This window comes from Corythoichthys intestinalis, chromosome 10 (genome assembly GCF_030265065.1).
Source record: "Corythoichthys intestinalis isolate RoL2023-P3 chromosome 10, ASM3026506v1, whole genome shotgun sequence".
Classification (NCBI taxonomy): Eukaryota; Metazoa; Chordata; class Actinopteri; order Syngnathiformes; family Syngnathidae; genus Corythoichthys; species Corythoichthys intestinalis.
The window spans coordinates 57,639,352-57,663,529 of record NC_080404.1 but is presented as its reverse complement, the minus strand read 5'-3'; the positions used below and the strand labels follow the sequence as shown (position 1 = coordinate 57,663,529).

At 38.6% G+C, this 24,178-nt stretch overlaps 1 protein-coding gene across 4 annotated transcripts in view; it reads right to left on the bottom strand.

Moving 5' to 3' along the window:
• Window positions 1-24,178, bottom strand: part of slc8a1b (solute carrier family 8 member 1b) — a 250,123-nt gene that overhangs the window by 185,144 nt on the left and 40,801 nt on the right. For all 4 annotated transcript variants that reach the window (XM_057848307.1, XM_057848308.1, XM_057848309.1 and 1 more), the window contains one exon: window positions 21,800-22,590. In XM_057848307.1, coding sequence (XP_057704290.1) covers window positions 21,800-22,590 — 791 coding nt within the window. The remainder of the gene's footprint in view (window positions 1-21,799; window positions 22,591-24,178) is intronic.

Here is a 24,178-nt window from a genome sequence, read left to right as displayed (position 1 = left end):
ATGAATTAGCCAATTTAATTAACTCAAATTTTTAGGGTTATGGGAAATGGAAGCGGTGACTCAACTTAGAGATAGCAAGGTTAAAGGTCAGATAGGTCATAAGAATTTTTAGATAACCTGTTAACAGATTAGCCTATTTAACTCCAAGTTGCAGGGTGATGGAAAATGGAAGAGTTAATTACATTTTGGCGATAATGGAGTCAAAGGTCAGAGATGTCAAAGAAAGAATTTTGTGATCTTTCAACTCATGCCAATTGATCCCTTGAAAAATAATGAAAACCAGAACTTTTCATGAATTTATAAAACCCCGCCGGACACCCTGGACAGGATGTAAAAAGTGGACAAATGGTTTGCTGGTCCGGCAAATGAATTCATAATGACTTTGGGGCAGATCAGTTTTACGAAAATGCACCGAATTTTGCATTACATCTGGCCCATGTCCACCAACTCGAGTTATATTTTGCTATCTGTGAATCTGGACTACACCTGGCCCAGTGCTGGCCCAGATTGGGTAACATGTGTGCCATACCCGGGCCTTACATTAATGTTGTGTCTGCTACTTCGGACAAGTTCTGGCCCAAATCTGTTTGCTTATCTGGCAAGTGAATTCACACTGAGTTTGGCCAATTGTTCAAAAAGACACTGGGGCATTTCCGTTTCATGAAATTGGGCCAAAATTTGCTGTACATCTGGCCCATGTCCGCTCCAGTTATATTTTGCAATCTGGGTTGGTTTACTGGTGAATTCAGATCTGACATTCAGCAGTGATACCAAATCAATCACCAAAACCGCCTACTATGATCTGAAGTACATACACAGAGTGACGCTTTGTCACTCTCATGACTTACGAGTTCTTGTTTTTAACCGTAGAAAGCTCTCCGCTTTCATATCAGTTACACCTCTGACTACTATGAAAGCAGTCTTCCGAGATTTGAGCTTCAACGCTACTGGTATCAAATCACTAAGCCTGGGATTGCACACAGAGCCACCCCGGCAGATTAGGTTACACTGCAGCAAGCGCATGTGTGTGCGCGTTTGCGGCTGGAAGATCTACAGCGCCGGCTCCCGTCTTCGGTCTGTGATCCGCCGCAGTGATGCGGGTCGCTAAGCGGCACAAATGAGCTTCTCGGCACCCCTTCCGTCATTTCTTACTCACTGTACGCCTTCATCCACAGGAAAATGCCAGATCCGTGTAGAAATAGCTGCAAATAGCCAGCGCGACGCTCTAAATGTCAAGTTCATCTACGAGGCAAAGCTGCATGCAAATCATCCGATTCTTAAAGAAAGGGAACCTTATCGGGGTTATTAGCTCGGCGTGCTGATTAGTCGCGAGTCTTGCGCGGCTTAGAAGTAACATAAATTAAAAAGTTGCCGACTTAACCCCTTGCTATGGGAATTTACATTTCATTTTGAAGTGCCATTGACCATGCTAGATGTCCAGTCAACATTTTGCTATGAATTGGAATGAGTTTGTTACTACTAGACGTCCAATCTGGTTGAAGTGGGAGGGTGGCAGCCAAAGAGTTAACAAATATACATAAAGTATTGAAGGGATACATGAGTACATAATAAAAATAGAATTGATAAAAAAACAAAAAAAGATTAGTTTAAAAAAAAAATGAAAAATTACAGCAAAAATTTTCAAAAATGTTAAAATCGATTTTTTTTTTAAGAGTAAAGGAAGTAAAATTTCGATGATTTTTTTTTTTTCAAAAATTCAAATTGAAATTAAAAAATATATTTTTTCCAAATAATAATCATTTCAATTTTTGAAATATATTAATATTCGTAATTACATTCTTATATATAATCTTATTTCAGATTTGATGTTTTTAAAAGTAATTTTCCATATCTTCTTCTGTTTGTTTTTCTACCATGTATTTATTTATTTACATTTTTCAGGTGTTTAATTTAGGGTTTTCCAATTTTTTAATTGTATTTTTTAAATTTAATTTATTTCTTATTTATTTTTCCATTTTTCAGAAATTTTAATTTAGGATTTTCCAATTTCTTATTGTATTTTTCATTAAAAAAAAAAAAAAGAAATGACTATTATTATTGAATCTTTTGAATTTTCTATTGTTTTAATTAATTTTCTTTTATTTAATTTTTTTTTTTTATGTATTTTTTGAATTGTAATGTCAAATTTTGATTCGACCGTTTTTTTTTTTTTAATTTACATTTTCCGGATATTTCATTTAGGGTTAGTTTTTAATATTATTTTACTCTCTCACTTTCGCTTTTGAATACATATAAATTTTCAAGACTGTCTTATTTTTCCTTTTTCGGGAGATTTAACTTTTAAAAAATCATTTTTATGTAATTTATGTATTTTGTTATTTTTCTTTTTCTTTTATTTACTTTTTGTCATATTTTAGAGGATACCAATTTTTGATTGTATATTTAATTTAAATAATTTTTATATTATTATATATGATGATTATGTGCATTAAATTATTATTATAATTATTATAATATAATACTGTATATTAATATTTTATTATTATTTTCATGTACTTGTGTATTCCCCCAATGCTTTTTGTTTTGGAATCTTTCCAATCCATTTTCTAAACTTTTTTTCCTTTTTTTTTTTTTTTTTTAAATCAAATTTTTTCAAACATGTATTTAAAATTTTGGTTAATTTTACGTTATTTTATTTTCATTTTTTATGTTTTCTTCTGTTTATTTTCCATATTTTCTTTCTTTTATTTATTTATTTATTTTTTTTCCAATTTATATATGCATTTTTCAATTTCATTTTCTCCATACATATATTTTCATATCCCTTTTAAATTATTATTATTTTCATGTACAGTACTTATGTCTTCCCTCAATGCTTTTTGAAGTATATTTGTTAAATGTAAATTCATGCATCGAGGGTGTTAATAAAGAGCAATATTCCTTTGACCACGCACCAACTCCCTGACAGATAAACGCTAGTTTACGGCCCATGTTTTTTAATAAGCCGACAACCATCGTTGACCATGTTCTGTTCAGAGTCCTCATTAAGCTCCTGCTGCTGACAAAGTGACAAGAAGTGCTTGTTTAACAAAGGAAAATCTTCCTCATGAATATTCTCCACTTTGCAAAATGCATGTAAATATAGTCCGCCACAAATGAGGGCGATCAGGAGTACGCTTTCATCTCATTCGACAATCTGCGCTTTCATCTCACGGAGCACGGAACACATCTGTACCGGAGTCCTTTTTTGGACAAGCGTTTCTTGTGTTGTTCATCACCCCGCAACTATGCGTGCTATGCTAACGTGCCGTAAACACACAATGGAAACCGGGATTGGGTTAAGGAAATATTCATTTAGTAAATTGAGCGTCCCAGAAGCCATCACTGCAGACTTATGATTGGTTCTGTTGGTTCGCTTGTTTTCAAGAAAGAAAGAGTGCAGCAAGTTGAGGCGGAGGACAGAGCTGGAGCTGAAGAAAAGGAGCTTATTTTTTTTATAAGAACAAAGCACAGTCATTGACTTGCTCTCCAATTGCAAGGAGGTAAAGAGAACAGAAAGGGAGGGGGTTGTAGAAGAAGCTAGAATATATATGATACAGTATTACTTGTAGTGCTGATAGTTTCTTCGTTGGCTGTCTTTGACGGCACGAGACATCCAATCCAGGGGTGGAGCTTAGGGGGGTCCCGGGGATGCGAACGGTGGGACCCAGATTGCGGGCATAAGGTGGGTGTGGTTGGGTGAGGGGAGGGCCAAACAGACCGGACTATTGCCACAGGGCACTTTCACATTAGACCAAGAGGACCAGGGTCCGGTTGGGTACATTTTGCAATGTAACTCAATGAGCAACAAGTGTCTAGCCATTAATATGATATGAAGGAGATAGTTCTATTCTCGTAGGGACCGTCTAACTTTTTGCATTACTGTAACACACCCAATATAAAATAAATAGCACTTATTCCATTATTTAAGGAAAACAAGCAGAATATAGGGCATAAGACATACATGACGCCTTCTTATCACGGACAGCCAGCTTGTTCATGATACAAATGATTGAGCAAGATTGATGTACCAACTATCGCAATCAGTTCTCCCGGACAGTCCAGAACAAATGGCGGGACGCTTTGTCCCAACACAAGGAACGCCGGAGAACACCCGATATCCAACTGATAACACAACTAATATGACTCCAAGAGCCCCTTTGACGCTGAGGTGGCAAAATCCACAACCCTGGTTGCCCTGACAACAGTTACTCCCGAATCCACCTGTCCAATCCACAAACAGACAATAATCTTCCTGCCCACGACTCACCCCGCATGAGCCTTCAAAAGACTGAATGCTTAACTAAACGTTGGCATTTTTCTCTGGAACCTTTAGTTGACCTCTAATATGGTGACCTTGGAACGAGTTTGCCTCCTCGCCTGAGTCTGTGTCTGTTTCGCCTTTCTGTTTGATCACTGTCGACCCAAATAAGTTGTCAACTTCTTGTCGGTGAGCCTTCTTTAAACCTTTCAAAATGGAGTCAGTACAAAGAATTAAGACTAAGGTGAACGCGCGGAGTTTGGCCTTCTGGACGGTTTGCGGTCTGGCTAGAAAGTCAGATTCCTTCAGCTACAATTCACTTGGCGCTATGCAGCTAATTGTTTCCACTCGGTCAGTTTTGACTGAGATAAGCCCCCTATGAATCGCCCCCGTGTCCCGTCAATACATTATGAGGTCTATGATCTATTCTTGAATTAAGAACATTTATGACCTTTCAATGCTTTCTAAAGATTAAATACTAGTATACTAATTTAATGCTTACAATGAGCCTTTTTTTCAGCTAGCTATTTTTCTTATTACAAGAAATCTGAGTAAAATTGACTTAAAGCACTGGCAGATCATTTCACTTATTTCCAGTAGATTTACACTGAAAACAAGGGAATTTAACGAGTTTTAAGGAGGTGTGTTTTTGCAGTGTAGATGCTCAGACACCGAGAATAGGAATCTTGAGTGTCCTAATTGTCTGAGCAGTTTTAATGTGGGAGTTTGACTCCCATTATAGTTGTTCATTATGTTTTATTTATTAAGTCCCCCATGCCACAACTGGACCTTACCCAGGCCAAAGCAGGAGTTAACAGTGCTAGTGTGAAAGCGCCTTTGAATGAACAAACAAATGGCTACAAAAAAAATGAACCTTTCAATGGAAGCTTTCAAAACACAAAATCTCACATTTTTGTTTGTGAGCCTTTTTCCCCTGCCGCACTTGTTAGTCTTTTCTACTCTGCATTCATCCTTTTCTGTCTCTCTGCATTGATTACTCCGTCGCACCTCTTTTTTTCCCTCCCCACTTCATTGATTTCACACAGGCCCTTCTCAGTGTCAGCGAAGTACAATAAGCAGCACAGAGTAAAAACAAGAAAGAAAAAGAGGTTCAGCCGAGTGTGAAAATGCTCACAACTTTTTACTACAAGTTGGCCGAATATTGGTGCCGCTATTAGCGGTGTAACCCACGGCAACACCGCGCTATTAAGTCAGCGTGCCACAGGATTTTTTTTTGTTTTTTGTTTTTTAAGTGTTTTGCATGCTGATTAGTTGTGTAAAAACAAGACTCAGATCACTAGAGAAGAATACCAATGGAGTCGATCATCAACATGTGAAACATAGTAATCTTTTTAAACAACTACAACATAGCAAAAAAACTTCTATTGAGATTGTAGCCATAAAGTAAAAAAAAAAAAAAAAAAAAAGTGTGACACACACACACACACACGCACGCAATTGATCCAAATTTTAGAGACAGCTAGAACCAAAAGTGGTATTTGACGTATGGGAAAATGGCAGGTTTTTTTGTACAGTATATGGGAAAATGGCTTTTGGCAAATGGCTTTTTTAAAAAATTGTTTTTACATTTGGCATTTTTTAGGGGGTATGGCTGTCAATGTCATCGCCTTACAGTACTTGGGTGCAAGTTAAATGTCAACGTGCTGTAATGTTGACTGTATGGTCAAAAATCACAAACACACGTTTTTCTATTTAAAATTAATGGGTAATTTGGACGTGTGCAGCCGTCAAAGGCATGGATGTGTCTTGCCTGCTTAAAATGCCACATGCCAAAAAAATCTGACATATGCCAAAAGCCATTAGAAAAAAATGCAATATGCCAAAAAAAATGTCACATGCCAAAAGTCATGTTGCCAGACACAAAAAAACTGCCATCTGCCAAAAAAGATTTTGCCATATACAAAAAAAAAAAGCTGCCATATGCCAAAAGCCATTTTGCCTTACACCAAAAAAAAATCCATATTCCAAAAACAATGTTGCCATATAGTGGGGAGAACAAGTATTTGTGTATCAAATACTTGTTCTCCCCATATATATATATATATATATATATATATATATATATATATATATATATATATATATATATATATATATATATATATATATATATATATATATATATATACATATATATATATATATATAACCTGCCATATGCCAAAAGCCATATCATATGCCAAAAGCCATTTTGCCATAAGCCATAAAATGCCATATGCCAAAAGTCATTTTGCCATTGGCCCAAAAATGCCATATGCCAAAAAAATTTGCCTTATGCAAAAAGCCATTTTACCATATGCAAAAAATGCCATATACCAAAAAAAAAGCCATATGCCAAAAGCCATTTTGCCATATGCCAAAAATATCTGCCATATGCTAAAAGCCATTTTGCCATATACCAAAAGAAATGCCATATGCCAAAAGCCATTTTGCCATTTGCAAAAAAAAAAAAAAAAAAAAAAATGCCATATACCAAAAAATATGCCATATTCCAAACAAATGCCATATGCCCAAAAATGCCATATGACAAAATAAATCTGCCATAAACTTATAGCCATTTTGCCATATGCAAAAAATGCAATATGCCAAAAGCCATATGCAAAAAAGATGCCATAAACCAAAAAATATGCCATATGCCAAAAGCCATTTTGCCATATACCAAAAGAAATGCCATATGCCAAAAGCCATTTTGACATATGCCCAAAAAATTCCATATTCCAAAAACCATGTTGCCATCTAAATATATATATATATATATATATATATATATATATATATATATATATATATATATATATATATATTCCAAAAAATGCCATATGCCAAAAGTCATTTTGCAATATGCCCAAAAATGCCATATGACAAAATAAATCTGCCATAAACTAAAAGCCATTTTGCCATATGCAAAAAATGCCATATGCCAAAAGCCATATGCCAAAAAAAAAAAAAAGTCATACGCCAAAAAACAGTTTGCCACATGCCCTAAAAAATGCCAAATGCCAAAAAAAAAATCTGCCTTATGCCAAAAGCCATTATGACACATACCAAATACCACTTTTCGTTCTCAGCCCTGCTGCCGAATTCACTCACTGGAGACTCATTTTGACGTCTAATAATAGCCGAGGATTCCCAAAATGACATGTCACAAACTGACAAGATATCGAAATGTTAATATAGACAGGTACATTGTATCCTAAAAGATTATCGATATGTTCCATCGTTGTCAAAAGGTGTCACCATTTACAAAAACAGGATTGTTGTTGTTTCCTCAGCAGGTTGCTAGTTAAATTTCCCACTAAAATATTGTCTGTTAACTCATTGCATTCGTTCATTTGCCCCTCCCGGTCAAAATAAATTGGCGGTCTAGCCCCGCAATGGCAGCCAAAGAGTTAAAAGCCCAAGTTAACTCCTTCCACAGCTATCAGTACACCTTCATTAAGCACTTTAATATGTTGATTTACCGGTGTGGAAATCCTCACCGGCGCGTTCATGTTGGACGGCGAGGTGATTTGTAAGTCAATCACGCGTGAACAAGCGGAAGACTGTCATCGCCCGTCCCTCCCAGGAAGAGTAGACGAATGGCAATATAAACAAAACAAAACAAAAAAACCTTAGGCTATTCTAAAATAGAATCAGCTCCAGGCTGACTTTTAACCTGATTTTCTCGCTTAGGTAAAACAAGAGACTGCGCGAGAGAGGGCGTTAAGTTCAAATGAACGTATTGGAGACGACAGGACAGATGATGGATGGATGGTGTAGAGAGTTTTGAATTCATAGACTGCCCCTTTTGCAATTTTCAGAGTCAGAGTGAGGATCCTGGTTTCATCATTGTAAAACAGTAGATTACTAATGTCAGCAATAAAAAAAAAAAAAAAAAAGACAACTACAGTACCATTCTCTTAATATTACAGTTTTTGCATCAATTTCACTCAACTATAGTTTAGTGCTATGGGATCTTAGTGCTATTGAATCTCCTATTACGAAATGGGACATTTATTTTCACGATAACTACAACCCCTAGCAAAAAGTATGGAATCATCAGTCTCGGACGAGCACTTACTCAGACATTTTATCATGTAGAAGAAACTCAGATAAAAAGCGTGAAAAAACTCTTGAGCATTCAGAAACACTAAAAGAAATTAATAAAAACATTGTGGTGGTCAGTAAGTGTTACTTTTATAGAGCAAGTGTAGGGAAATATATATGGAATCACTCCATTCTGAGGAAAAAATATGGAATCCTGAGAAACAAACAAAGAAATAACAATCAAAACACATCTCTGGTATTTAGTCGCACCACCTCTGGCTTTTTATGACAGCTTGCAGTCTCTGAGGCATGGACTTGATGAATATTCTTCATTCTTCTTGTCAAGAGTCAAGAATCTGCATTGGACATGGTGATGATGCTGAAACTTTCGTTTGGTGCTGTTCCAGTGAGATTTACAACTATGACTGCCTGAAGAAAACATCAAAATTCCCTCAGTCCTTGATGATATGGGGCTGCATGTCAGGCAAAGGCACTGGGGAGATGGCTCGGGTTAAATCTTCAAAAAATGCACAAGTTTACATTGAAATTTTAGACGCTTTTTTGATTCCTTCAATTGAAAATATGTTTGTCATTTTCCAAGATGACAATGCATCATGCCACAGAGCTAAAACTGTTCAAGCATTCCTTGGAGAAAGACTCATCCAGTCATTGTCATGGCCTGCAAATATCCCAGATCTCAACCCTATTGAAAACCTGTGGTGGAAATTGAAAAAAAAAAAGGTCCACAGCAAGGCTCCGACCTGCAAGGATGATCTGGCAACTGCACCAAATTGATGAAGAATACTCATCAAGTCCATGCCTCAGAGACTGCAAGCTGTCATAAAAGCCAGAGACGGTGCAACTAAATACTAGCGATGTGTTTTGATTGTTATTTCTTTGTTTGTTTCTCATGATTCCATATATTTTTGTTCAGAATGGAGTGATTCCATACATAATTCCCTGCATTTGCTCTACAAAAGTAAAATTTACTGACCACCACAGTGTTTTTATTAATTTCTTTTAGTGTTTCTGAATGCTAAAGAGATGCACTTTTGAACTAATTCATTATTTTTTCAAGCTTTTTGTCCGAATTTGTTCTACATGATAAAATGTCTGAGTGAGAGCTTGTCCAAGACTGGTGATTCCATACTTTTTGCTAGGAGTTGTATATGCCACAATATATCAAATCAAGTCAAATTTACTTATAATGAAAATAGATATTATCCGATCCAAAACTTAACATGTGCAAACAGAACAGGCCCTAAAATCGAACCCTGTGGCACCCCACAAGAGAGAGAAGTCCGTTAAGATCATCTCGGTAATGAATTTTCCTCCTATATTCCAGATATAACTCAAAGGTTACCACGGATAGAAAGACGTTTCATTCTTAACACCGGAAGTCCCGTTTATTTATTTATTTTTTTTGGGCTTTAAAGAAATACCAGAAAGGTGTCAAATGACCCCAGTACCAAACTGACTACTGGGCTTTGTCAAACAATAGACCACTCAAAGAAGCAATCAAGCAGGCCACCCGCCTACACACTCCTGTGGAGTCGCTGCCAAGGTGTGAAGGGGGGGTTTCACTCTGGATAGCTGCAATTAGCATTTTGAATACAAGAGAGACGGGTGGACTTCTTGCTTGGTCTTGCAAAGGAATTGGCTCACTCTCATGTGGGCACAAAGAAGGCGCAGAAGGAAAAATTGCTTCAGCAACAACCTCCGACAGCTAGCCCCGGGAAAACGGCGAAGTGTCATATGTCATCATATAAAAAATGTTTAGTTTTTTTATTACATCGTCCCTTGTACATAGCCAAACTGAAGCTTTTGGAATATGTAAAAAGGTTGTCCGCCTGATTGCCTGCCCGAGCAGTCCACTGTCAGACAAAGCGAAGGCAGCCCTGCCCCGCAAACACTCAATATGCTAATTGGAGCAATCCAACCCTGTGGTTTTGAATGGGAATGACTAATAAGGACCTCAATGCTCATAAAAGATATGCTGATTAAGGTCAGATGATCCTTCTCTGGATACAAAAGGGATTTTTATCAACTGATCCACCCTTGGTAGTTCTAGTAAAAGATAATGTTTGATGAGTGTGTGTTATCAGAATTTGATATTAAACACCCTCTTAATGTTTTCGTTTTAATATAAGATCAGTTTAACTATCAGGTCACCATTGTTGTTGAGGACGCAATGGTCTCAGGGAGGTAACGTCTCTCGGCGGCGCTGCCGTACTTCCACAGTGTCACTTGTTAGCTACATAAACATATCGGTTATGCCTATCCAATTTGAACCCGAGCGGAAAAGTGATGAGCAGGACAGCATTTGACCTTGTCTCGAGTATCGCTCCTCCGCTCTCGGAGTAAACAAGGTGCCTTCGGAGGCACTGCAGACATGCTGTAGTGTTATGCAAGCGCTGTCTTACAGTGAATACATGAAACAGTGTTCGCCTTGGTCTCCAGCTTGAAATGCTCCTGACCTTTTGACATTTTCTGCTTTTTCTTGGTGCCTCTCTCTTCACTTTTGTCGGATTCTTCGTCGTTACCGCTATATGCATGCATGCTTGAAATCAAATATATCTGCAGCGGTTCCACTGCCCCAAGCTGAGCTCTCCTATTTTAATGCATACATTGCAATACCCTCCCCACACAATCCCATCATGGTGCTGGGTAATGGCTGCCAGCCGGGAACCTGGCAGCCAGAGTAATAGGGTGGTAAGTGGGTCTAACATTTTTTCTCTTTGGCGTGGCTCCCGGGGCGTGGCCTCCCCTCTGTCTGGAGTGGGGGGAGGTCGAGGATCCGATCTTGCGCCGCCCTGCGGCGGCTCCTCTGTGTTCTCCTGCCTCCGCCTTCCCCTTTGTTCTCTGCCTGGGTATCCGCCCTGCGATCCGCCGCGGGTCGCTGGCTGGACGGCGGTGTATCGGCTGGATGTCGCACCTGCTACAGCGGGAGACCCTGGGCTTGGTGGGCCGCTGGGGGTCCTGCCGGACGGGGGACAGGTTAGGCGTGGGGTTGGTGGTGTGTCCCCTCTTCCCATCCCTGAGGGCCGGTTGATGGGAGCACGGGTGGCCCAAGGGACCACCCTGGATGCGGCTGGATGTGATTGGGTGCGCTCGGGTGGGGGGGGGGTCCCGGTGCTGGGGCTGGCGGTGGGGCAGCGTAGGGTCGGTTGCCGACGGGCTTATACTCACAAGGGATTCACACGATTACTGGGTTCTAGATTGCAGAGCTGATTTGTGTACACTCTACCCCTCCCAATCACTTAGCTTATAGACTTCCCCACCACCCTCCCTTTTTTTCCCCTGGTCAACAGGCCCCCCACATGGTGTGAACCAGAAATACATCTAGCTGACGATAGCACCAACATATTCATAGTTAGTAAATTAGAAATTAGTAATATATACATATATATATATATATATATATCCGCTGCCTCTGTCTTGTTCCTGTACACACGTGACATCAGCGCGTTGTGCCACGTTAAAAGTCGTGCGGGCAAAACGATTCATTATTACACGATTCCTCAAGGCAGAGAAAATATCTCGATTTTTAAAATTCAAATTATTCGAGTAATCGTTTCAGCTCTACGTGTATGTCTCATTTTTTACTGTGTTTAAATGGACACCTCGACTTTAAATGAATACGCAGTCTTCACACTGCAGCCTTCCGACCACATCTCCTGACGGACGCTTTTATCGAGAGCACCTCACGGCACACTTCAGCTTCTATTTCTATAAAGCCCGGTCCAGATGGAATTGGTACTGGAAGTGGGTCAGCGATTCTTTTTATTGAAATTAGACACCGATGAGGACCGCCAGCTTGTTACTCGCATTCATTAGCGACGTCGCTAATACCTACACGCTAATAGCGGATACGACAAGCACCCACGTGCTTGCCCGGAGTCTATCTTTTGACCTTGCGAGCTAGAAAAATGCACTCGGTTCCAAAACACAACACACACACACACACACATAGCTCCGCGCCATTTATGCAATTTCCATAAACAGGCAGGAGAAACGAGGTGCAGATTTAAATGAGGTTCCCTCCTACACACGCACACACGCGGCAGACTGGGAGTTCACACTCCAGTAAACAGCATAGATTGGCCTGTTGAGACGCGTGTTCACCAGCTAATTTCTCCGTTTGTGCGTGTGTACTTATTTTGAGGATTTTAAAGCAATAACATTTTGTTTTTGTGGATGGTGTTGAAGTCGCGGCAAAGGAACATTACATTGAGAGTGAAAGAAAATGTATTGCGAAATGGGCCATTATATATTGTTTTAAAAAGCATGAATACATTTAAGGCAAATGTAAAAAAAATAAATGGAAAAGATTTTTTTTAAACATAAAATAAATACAAACAAGAGTATTTAGTTTTCATTTTTTGGTGTTTATTAAAAATGTCGTAAAAAAAACAATAACAATGTAAATTAAAATAAACTTACTTATAGTTACCGTTATTTTTTTGGGGTGGGGGGTAATTTCATTTTCATTTCTTATATAAGGGCAAAAAATAAGAAATATCTTCTTTATAATTTTTTAAAACATTTTTTATTATATGTTTTAAATTTTAAAAAGAAAAACAAAACAGGAACGTACCAATAATTGTGTTATTTCAATTTAAAAAGAAGAAGAAAAAAGGAAAAGAAAAAAAAGGAAAGCAAGATTTTTTTTTTTTAATGTAAATAGGTAAAAAAAATAATAATACAAAGTTTTCCCCCCCGTTTTTGTTCTATTTTTTTAAATAAGTAAAAAATACTTTTATAAAAAAAAATTTTTTTCAAACTAAAAAAAGTTTTTAAAATAAGTTAGACATATGTTTAAATCAAAAATATTTTTCATATAAACAAGTAAAAAAAGTTTAAAAATGAGTTAAAAAGGAAAAAGACGATATATATTTAAAAAAAAAAGTTATCAATTATATTTTTAAAAGCAAGTAATAAAAAAAAAGTTTCCCCCCATTATTTTTTCAAATTTAATTTCTATGTATTAAAAATAAATAATTTTTAGTTAAAAAAAAGTTTAAAAAATATTTTTATGATAATTATTTTTTTTAATTAAAAAGGTTTTTTTTTTTTTTTTTTTTTTTTTTAAAAAGGAAAACATGTTTGAGTAATAAATATTTTTTATTAAAGTAAAAAAAGGAGCTAAAAAAAGATAAAAAGTAAAAACAATACATATTTCTTATAAAAACGTAAGAAAAAAACAGATTTTCCCCATTTTTCAAATTTAATTTATATTTATTAAAAAAAAAAGTTTTTTATGATAAAATTATTTTTTTAAGTTATAAAAAGCTAAAAAAATCAGTGAAACATGTTTAAAAATTATTTTTTTAAAATAAAAAATAAAAAGAAGTTAAAAAAAAAAAAGACAATACATATTTCTTATGAAAAAATAAGTAGGAAAAAAAACAGGTTTTCCCTGTTTTTTCAAATGTAATTAATTTTTTTAGTTCACAAAATAAGTAAAAAATATTTTTAGGATAAAAATGTTTTTTTTTTTTTTTTTGTTAAAAAAAAAGTTTAAAGTTAAGTTTAAATAATCATTTTTCTAAATGAAAAAAAAAAAAAAAGCTAAACAATACGTTAAAAAGTAAAACAACTATACATATTATGAAAAAAAAAGACAATACATATAATAGATATAAATTATATTTGGAATATTGTAATTTACCACAACCCTTGTGAGGAGAGAATAATTGATTGAATGAATAAATGAATATTTTAATTTTAGTCATGCTCTTTTGATTGGACGTCTACCGCCACTGAAATTCTTATAGGTCACATCAGACGTCCACCCCTGTAAATGGCAATGAAACCCGCAGGCAATCGCATGTAACTTCCTGTTCATTTTAGGGCATTTAGAGGCTACTACCTGCAGATTTTGAGTCACTTGCTATTCATTTTGGGACAATCTCACGTCAATTCCTTTTCAGTAACCATACATCTACAAGAAGTGACCTGACAATGGCTGAAAATCGCCCCAAAATTACCTTATTGCCTGGTATTGGCTTCCACTGACGGCCATAGACGTCCGGTCCATTTGAGGTGGTAGGGATGGCTACCGCCCTCCCGGTTCAAATGGATTGGACGTCTACTCGTAATACGGTCAGGTGCAGTAGTTGGGGGCGGCAGTAGCTCATCTTTAGGGCTTCGGAAACATGAGAAACAGTCCAAGCAGGAGTCTTTAAACAGATAATCACCTTGCCAGCACTCCAATCATGGATTGGTGGAAATGGACGTGGGCGTTTTGCATGTTGGCCATAAAGCAGCGAATGGTCGCCATGGCGAAAGGTCCGCCGGTTCAAAGCTGTGAACTTTATTGCGGACTAGTAAAGCCCCGACGGACGTGAGCGAGAAGGGGCTTTACGACAAACGCTGATTTACGACGCGGACACGCCCGCCAACCGCTGGGGAAGGATGCCTGAATTTAGCGTTTTACAGAAAACAAATATTTTATGGCCAAAAAAAATTTTACTGTTTAGTGTTTAATACCTTTAAATGCCAGCTTCTGTGGGTGTGTCAGTTGACATAAAGCTTTCAGGAAAATATACTGTACTTAAATGTACCCCTAGTACTGGAGTGAATATATCACACGTTTGCCTTGTACTTTGGTATACTCAAAATAATTAGGGGTGTGACAATATACACTGTATCTCGAAAAAGTGATATATCGCGAGAATTTGTAGCCCAAAAGGCTATCGATATGTTCTCACCAAAAACCGGTATATAATTTTAAAAAGGTGTCACTGTTTTTAAAAAAAAATTAAATAAAAAGAAAAAAAGAAAAATGCTCACAAAATCTTCCATTAGAATACAACGTTAGCTCATCTGGCTGCCATTACCTGCGCTAGATATCCAATTCATTTTGACTGGATTGGATGTCTAGTACAGTCGCTGAAATCAGTGCATTCAAAGACAGTTTTTTGTGGGCATTTACAGGTTACTTCCTGTTCATTTTTCAGGTTACTGAAAAAGAGGTGACTCAAAATCAACAGGAAGTGACCTGTATATGCCCCAAAATCAACGGAAAAGGAAGTGACTGAAAATCAACAGGAAGTGACGTGAAATGCCATGACTCATCTTTACAAGCCTTGAGACTCGACTCGACTAGGCATGACTTCGAGACTCGACTTGACATAACTTTGTGATTCCACCCCCCTTGATTTGACATAACCTCGTGACTCCACTTCGCTTGACTTAACTCGACATAACCTCGTGACTCGACTAGACTCGACTCAGCATAAACTCGTGACTCGACCAGACATACCCTCGTGACTTGACTCGACCCGACATAACCTCGTGGCTCAACTAGACTCAACATAACCCCGTGACGACTCAATTTTGTGACTCGACTCAACCTCGTGACTCGACTAGAAATAACCTTGTGACTTTACTCGACTAAACAATGTTGTAACTTGACTAAACTCGATATAACCTCGTGACTCGACATAACATCGTGACTCAACTCAACATAACGTCATGACTTGACAAGACTTGACTCGACATTACCTCGTGACCCGACTCGACATAATATCGTGACTTGACTTGACATAACATCGTGACTCGACATAACATCATGACTCGACTCAATCTCGTGACTCAACTCGACATAAGCTCGTGAATCAACTCGACATAACATCGTGACTCGACTCAACCTCGTGACTCGACTTGACATAATCGTGACTACACTCGACCAGACATAACCTCGTGACTTGACTCGACCCCAACATAACATTATGACTCAACATAACATCGTGACTCGACATAATATCATGACTCGATTCGCCATAACATCATGACTCGACTCAACCTCGTGACTCGACTCGACATAATCGTGACTTCACTCGACCCGACATAACCTCGTGACTTGACTCAACCTTCTGACTCGACCTGACATAACCTTGTGACTTGACTCGACCCCAACATAACATTGTGACTCGACTTGACATAACATTGTGACTCGACATAATCTCATGACTCGACTCGCCATAACATCATGACTCGACTCAACCTCGTGGCTCGACTCGACATAACCTCGTGACTCGACATAATCGTGACTTCACTAGACCCGACATAACCTCGTGACTTGACTCAACCTTGTGACTCGACCTGACATAACCTCGTGACTTGACTCGACCTCAACATAACATTGTGACTTGACTTGACATAACATCGTGACTCGACATAATATCATGACTAGACTCGCCATAACAACATGACTCGACTCAACCTCGTGACTCGACTCAACCTTGTGACTCGACATAACCTTGTGACTTTACTTGACTCGACATGTCGTAACTTGACTAAACTAGATATAACCTCGTGACTCGACTCAACATAACGTCGTGACTTGACTCGACATAACCTTGTGACTCGACTCAACATTACCTAGTGACTCGACTCAACCTCGTGACTCGACTCAACATAACGTCGTGACTTGACTCGACATAACCTTGTGACTCGACTCGACATTACCTCATGACTCGACTTGACATAACATTGTGACTCGACTCGAAATAACAGTAACTCAATATAATATCATGACTCGACTCAACATAACACTATGACTCGACTCAACCTCGTGACTCGACATAAGCTCATAAATCAACTCAACATAAACTCATGACTCGACTCGACCTCGTGACTCGACTTGAGATAACCTCGTGACTCAACTTGACATAATGTCGTAACTTGACTAAACTAGATATAACCTCGTGTCTCGACTCAACAACGTGACTCGACTCAACATAACGTCGTGACTTGACTCGACATAACCTTGTGACTCGACTCAACCTCGTGACTCGACTCGACATAATGTCGTAACATGACTAAACTCGACGTAACCTCGTGACTCGACTCGACATAACATCGTGACTTGACTCAACCTCGTGACCCGACTCAACATAACGTTGTGACTTGACTCGACATAACCTTGTGACTCGACTCGACATTACCTCATGACTCGACTCGACATAACATTGTGACTCGACTCGAAATAACATAGTGACTCAATATAATATCATGACTCGACTCGACATAACACTATGACTCGACTCAACCTCGTGACTCGACATAAGCTCGTAAATCAACGCAACATAAACTCATGACTCGACTCGACCTCGTGACTCGACTTGCGATAACCTCGTGACTTAACTCGACATAATGTCGTAACTTGACTAAACTAGATATAACCTCGTGTCTCGACTCAACAACGTGACTCGACTCAACATAACGTCGTGACTTGACTCGACATAACCTTGTGACTCGACTCAACATTACCTAGTGACTCGACTCAACCTCGTGACTCGACATAATGTCGTAACACGACTAAACTCGATATAACCTCGTGACTCGACTCGACATAACATCGTGACTTGACACAACCTCGTGACTCGACTCAACATAACGTTGTGACTTGACTCGACTCAACCTCGTGACTCGACATAAGCTCATAAATCAACTCAACATAAACTCATGACTCGACTCGACCTCGTGACTCGACTTGAGATAACCTCGTGACTCAACTTGACATAATGTCGTAACTTGACTAAACTAGATATAACCTCGTGTCTCGACTCAACAACGTGACTCGACTCAACATAACGTCGTGACTTGACTCGACATAACCTTGTGACTCGACTCAACCTCGTGACTCGACTCGACATAATGTCGTAACATGACTAAACTCGACGTAACCTCGTGACTCGACTCGACATAACATCGTGACTTGACTCAACCTCGTGACCCGACTCAACATAACGTTGTGACTTGACTCGACATAACCTTGTGACTCGACTCGACATTACCTCATGACTCGACTCGACATAACATTGTGACTCGACTCGAAATAACATAGTGACTCAATATAATATCATGACTCGACTCGACATAACACTATGACTCGACTCAACCTCGTGACTCGACATAAGCTCGTAACACGACTAAACTCGATATAACCTCGTGACTCGACTCGACATAACATCGTGACTTGACACAACCTCGTGACTCGACTCAACATAACGTTGTGACTTGACTCGACATAACCTTGTGACTCGACTCGACATTACCTCATGACTGGACTCGACATAACATTGTGACTCGACTCGAAATAACATAGTGACTCAATATCATGACTCGACTCGACATAACACTATGACTCGACTCAACCTCTTGACTCGACATAAGCTCGTAAATCAACTCAACATAAACTCATGACTCGGCTCGACCTCGTGACTCGACTTGAGATAACCTCGTGACTTAACTCGACATAATGTCGTAACTTGACTAAACTAGATATAACCTCGTGTCTCGACTCAACAACGTGACTCGATTCAACATAACGTCGTGACTTGACTCGACATAACCTTGTGACTCGACTCAACATTACCTAGTGACTCGACATAACATTGTGACTCAACTCGAAATAACAGTGACTCAATATAATATCATTACTCGACTCGACATACAACTATGACTCGACTCAACCTCTCGACTTGACAAAAGCTGGTAAATCAAGTCAACACAAACTCATGACTCGACTCAACCTCGTGACTCGACTTGAGATAACCTCGTGACTCAACTCAACATAACATCGTGACTTGACTCGACTTGCAAACAACAGGTTAGACTCAGGACTTACTGGTAACTCATATCATAGTGACTCATGCAATTGTCTGCATTTTGGCAAGTAAAACACAGTTACAGTGCATAATAATGATAATTTATAAGGCGTGTCTTACGTCCGTTGATGTCAAACATCGCCAGGGAAATGCTATTTTCAACCCAAATCATCCATACAGATACAGAAAATGTCGGTCAACGTGCAAAACATCAGTTTAACCCATGATTTATTAAGCTATCACATTGCATCGTGAGAACCAATGGCATGTTTTTGCAATAGGGGTACCCCACAGGGGAGCAGAGATTTTCGTGATGTCACCTATTTTTTCAAATTAGGCAAAAATCATGTTGTCAGATCCTTAAAATGGCCAAAATAGTTTAAATGATACCTCTTTTTGATATTATTTTCCACTAAAATGTGTTTTGATGCTACTTTGCAAGCAAGACAATTGTGCCATATAATTGAATACGAAAGGGCTGACATTGCTCTGAAATCCTGACCATGGAGTTGAAAAAAAAAGCTAGTTAGCATCCAGCTCAGTTACGCACAGGCACGAAACATCCCGTTATAAACAACAAGTTGTTCTTTTCGGAGCGCAAGTAGCTAAAACAAAAAGCTTGACTGTTAATGATTGCCCCTGCAGTGCTCAGGAAAACGGGGGTTAGCCTTCGGCGCGAGTCAATTTGACGAGCTTATCGATCGGCCGCGCCGTTCTCAAAGCGGTCGTCTCCGCGTGATTTATCATTAAATGCTTCTGCTTTTAATTCCCCGCTGCTTAAGATTCCAGCAACAAATAACCCAGTTTTTCTTTAACATCTTTAACCCTGCGCCACGCGATGGCCGGAACCTGCTGAGCGCGCAGAGCGCTGAGTAAGCTAGCGATCGATAACAACCCTTAGAGGATTAAAACAGCGGCCCGGTGGAATCCTAAAAGCAGAGCTGTGAGAAAGAAGTCATAAGTACGCCACGAATTAAGTCATACATTGGTTATCTATTACTGATTACTTACTATTAAATTCATTGATTACTATTTTAATAGTTGATTAATTGGTTAGAAGACAATGTTGACCAAAACAATCTTTTTTTTTGTTGTTGTTGTTGAGGTTATTAGCTCATTGGCTGACATTGATGGCGATAGATGTTTAATCCATTTGAACTCAGAAGGGCACTTTATGTTTGCTTGGGTTAGCTTTGTTATGTTTGGGTAATATCTATCGCTGTTGTCATGGCAGCCAATGAGTTAATAGTAAATATTTGTTTTTAATCAATGCAATTTTTCTCGAAATAACGGTGACTCAATATCATTACTCGACTCGACATAACACTATGACTCGACTCAACCTCGTGACTCGACATAAGCTCCTAAATCAACTCAACATAAACTCATGACTCGACTCAACCTCGTGACTCGACTTTTTTTAATGATTATTCATTTTGTAAAACAAATACAAACAAGAATATAAAAAGGAACTATTGGGGAAAAAAACAGTGAACTGAACATAATATATGAAATTTCTTTTTAAAAAAAGTGAAAGAAGGGGAAAAAATAGTAACTTTGATAAAAGTCATTAAAAAAATAAAAAAGGAAAAAAATATAATTTTATTAAAATTGTTTTTTAAAAAAATATAAAAAGGAAAACACAGTAAATATAATTTTATTTAAATTGTTCAATTAAATTTTTTTTTTTTTTTAAATTGGATTAAAAATGTTTAATGAAAAAAACAGGACATTTTATAATTTTTTTAATTTAAAAAAAATGTAAAAAAGGAACAAGCCGTAAATATAATTTTATTAAAATTGTTTGATTAAAAGAAAAATGAAGAGAAGAAAAACTGTAAAAATAATTGTATTAAAATTGTTTAATTTCAATAAATGAATAAAGGAAAAAAACAGGAACTTTATTATAATTACATGATTTTTAAAAAATTAAAAAGGAAAATACAGTAAATATAATGTTAAGGAAAACAACTAAAAATGATTTTATTAAAATGGTTTAATTTTAAAAAATGAGGGGAAAAAAAACAAGAATTTTATTAAAATTATATAACTAAAAAAAAATAAAAAGAAATAAAAAGTAAATATAACGTTAAGGGAAAAAAACTACAAAATTATTTTATTAAAGTTGTTTAATTTTTTAAAAAATTGAAAAAAAAAACATTAAATTTTATTAAAATTAATTAATTTAAAAAAACAGGAACAATACCTTTATTAAAATTATTTAATAAAAAGTAAAAAACAGTACATATAATGTTTAATATAATAAATTATAAGGACAAAACAAAACTAATTTTATCTAAATTGTTTGATTTTTAAAACATTAAAAAGGATAAAAACACTAAATTTTATAAAAAAAATTCTTTGAAAAATTGAAAACAAAGAAAATAATAATCTTTAATCCAATTAAAATTTTCTAAAAGAAAAAAAAGGAAATTAAAAATTAAAAAAGTCCTTTTCCCCATTCAATTCCAAGTTTTTCTTATTTTTTCTGTGACTTCTGTCGTTCTTAAATGAGCTATCAGATTTTGTGAGTAATACAATAAATATTAAATAACCTGATCTGTGTAACTGATTAGTAACGGTAAAAACCATTGGTCAACAGTCCAAATAATTGTTTGTGGTAGCCCTAATCTTAAATCAAGATACGACACATTGTATTTTATTGTTTTCCACCACCGACCCACCAACCGACTCAAAGTTACGCGACACCAGTACTTTGCTTTCAGCAGATTAAAACAGCGGAATCGGAAAAAGCAAAGGAAAGCGGACAGATTGACAGAAATGAAAAAGGAAAAGTTGGGCGAACCATCGTTGTGACCACATCGCACCTCGCTTTTTCATCCACAAAATCCACGATAGCGCGGTTACTCACAAGATCTCGTCGTTCTGGAACTCCAGCACTCCGTGCGCGTCCTCGAAGTCCTCGCCGCCGCCGCGCGCCGTCCCTTCCACCGTCTTGTACGGCAACGTCACCACACCGCGGGCGCCCGACGTCCTCAGTACCTTCACCTCCATGGTGCCCACGCTCTCGCTGACGTGAAAGACGGGCTCCTCGAACGTAAAGATGCCGGCGTGGTCGTCGTCAAAAATGGTGACGGTGGCCGTGGCCGGCAGGCCCAGGCAGGCCACCGAGTCCACGTGATTGGCTGATTCGTCCTCGGCGGGCTCCTCGCCCTCCGAGGTCAGGACTTTGACGTTAGACAAGTGGATGAGGAAGTTCTCGTCCTCCTCGAAGATGTCGTCGTCGATGATCCCCACGCGGATCTCCTTGACCGTCTCGCCGGGTTTGAACACCACCACGCCCTCGGTGAACTCGTAGTCCGAGCCGGCGTTGGCCGTGCCGTCCTCGGTCCGGTACTCCACGGATATTGTTTTGGCTAGGTCGCCGCCCCGTCGCATGACGTTCACCGCCACCGTGCCGCAGTTCTCCAGACACTGGTAGGTGGCGGGTTCGAAGAACACCTTGGAGATGGGGTCGTTGTCCCCGATGTCTGAGCGCACCTCGTGCATGCTGACGGCTTTGCGCGCCTGGTCGGCGGCGTGTTTCTTCAGGATGTTGCCCGCGCCCGTCATGAGTCGGGTGGCCTGGCAGCGGTAGAAAGCGCGACTCTTCTGCTGCTGGCTCAGGACCTGGTAGTTGGCTAGCTCAATTAGCTGCTCCACCTGAAAACAACGCACACAAAGGATACGTCCGTTTTCTATAATGCTTGTCCTAAATTAGTCACAAGAGTCTTTAATTAACCAAACATTGGTGCGAGTATAATTATGTTGTCAATCTGCATATATTGCTCCACCATTTGTGTTGACATACCTGTTCCCTAAAATGTTTTCATACGATATATTTTAGCTATATCTTGTTAGCCTTCATTGACGATAGACATCCAGTCACGTGGCATCCAATCATTCTTCTGTGGCGAATAGATATGCGTTCATTACTAGTAGCTGTCCAATCAATTTAAAGTGGGAGGGTGGCAAGCCCTCCAACTTCAAATAGATTGGCCGTCTAGAGCAGGGGTTTTCAACCCAGTCCTCAAGGCACACTGTGGGTCCTGGTTTTTGTTCCAGCCGATCCAGCAGAGACAGTTGAACCAATGAGGCTTCTGCTAAAACAAGCCACACCTGACTGCAATCAACTGATTGCACTTGTAAAACACCAGATTGGGGAAAAAGTGTTGTCATCTTGTTTGGTAAGAATGAATCCTGCACCCACAGTGTGCCTTAGTGGAATAGGTTGGGAACCCCTGGTCTAGAGCCATCAATGGCAACCAATAAAAAACTTGAAACCGGTTACCGGTTTCAAGATTCGTATGATAATGTCATGGCTTCAAAACCACTAAAATTTTCCGTCATACCGTAGTACGGTATTAGCTATTTTATGTCTCAAAAATGCAGCGAGAAATCCGTGGCTTGGATCGGCAGCGCTCAATCCTCCCCGTCCTTTTGTTGCTTTGCCCCGTGTCTGTCGCTGTGCTGTAGAATAGACGCAATGGCTGAAGGTTTTGAAACTACACTTGAGCTCGTATGGGAGGACTTCGGCTACTAAGTAGCAACAGACGGCCGCGGCTTCCAGAAGGAAGGACAGCAGATGACTTCACATTCACGTGACTATGATCCGTCACTTGAAGGTAAGTAAACGCTGTCATGAACGTTTCGCACCAGCTGCGAGAGTTCACTCCAGCTGGTTTGGTGTGTCTAACGATGGTAAAACAAACACTATAATGTAAGCTTGTTAACGAGGCAGATAACATGGCTAGTTAGCATGCCAACTAGTTTCCTCTTTACCATTAGCTTACTTTTGTAAAGTCTTCAGCCATGGATGAGATGTGATGAGGCGGGGTGGAGAGTACACCAATCAACAATGTGAGGTGTGGAGCCCAGAACTATGTGAATCACATGTAAGTGCTGATATGTTGACATCCTACTCTACGCTGCCTGACTCTCTACTTGAGTGTGTCTAATTGCACACTGTCATGTGTGAATCCCATTAGACGTGTGATAGTAAGTTTAAGATAATAAGTGTGATGGATCCCACTTCAAATAGATTGGCCGTCTAGAACCGTTAATGGCAGCCAATGAAAAAGTTGTCACTATGTACATATTTGATGAGAGTTCAGGAGGAATAGTTCTCATTTTTGCAGAGGAGGCATGTGACGGTTACCGGTTTCAAGGTTGAAAACGTCACGTTTTCTAAACCATTAAAATTTTCCGTCATACCGTAGTACGGTATTAGCTATTTTATACGTCTCGAAAA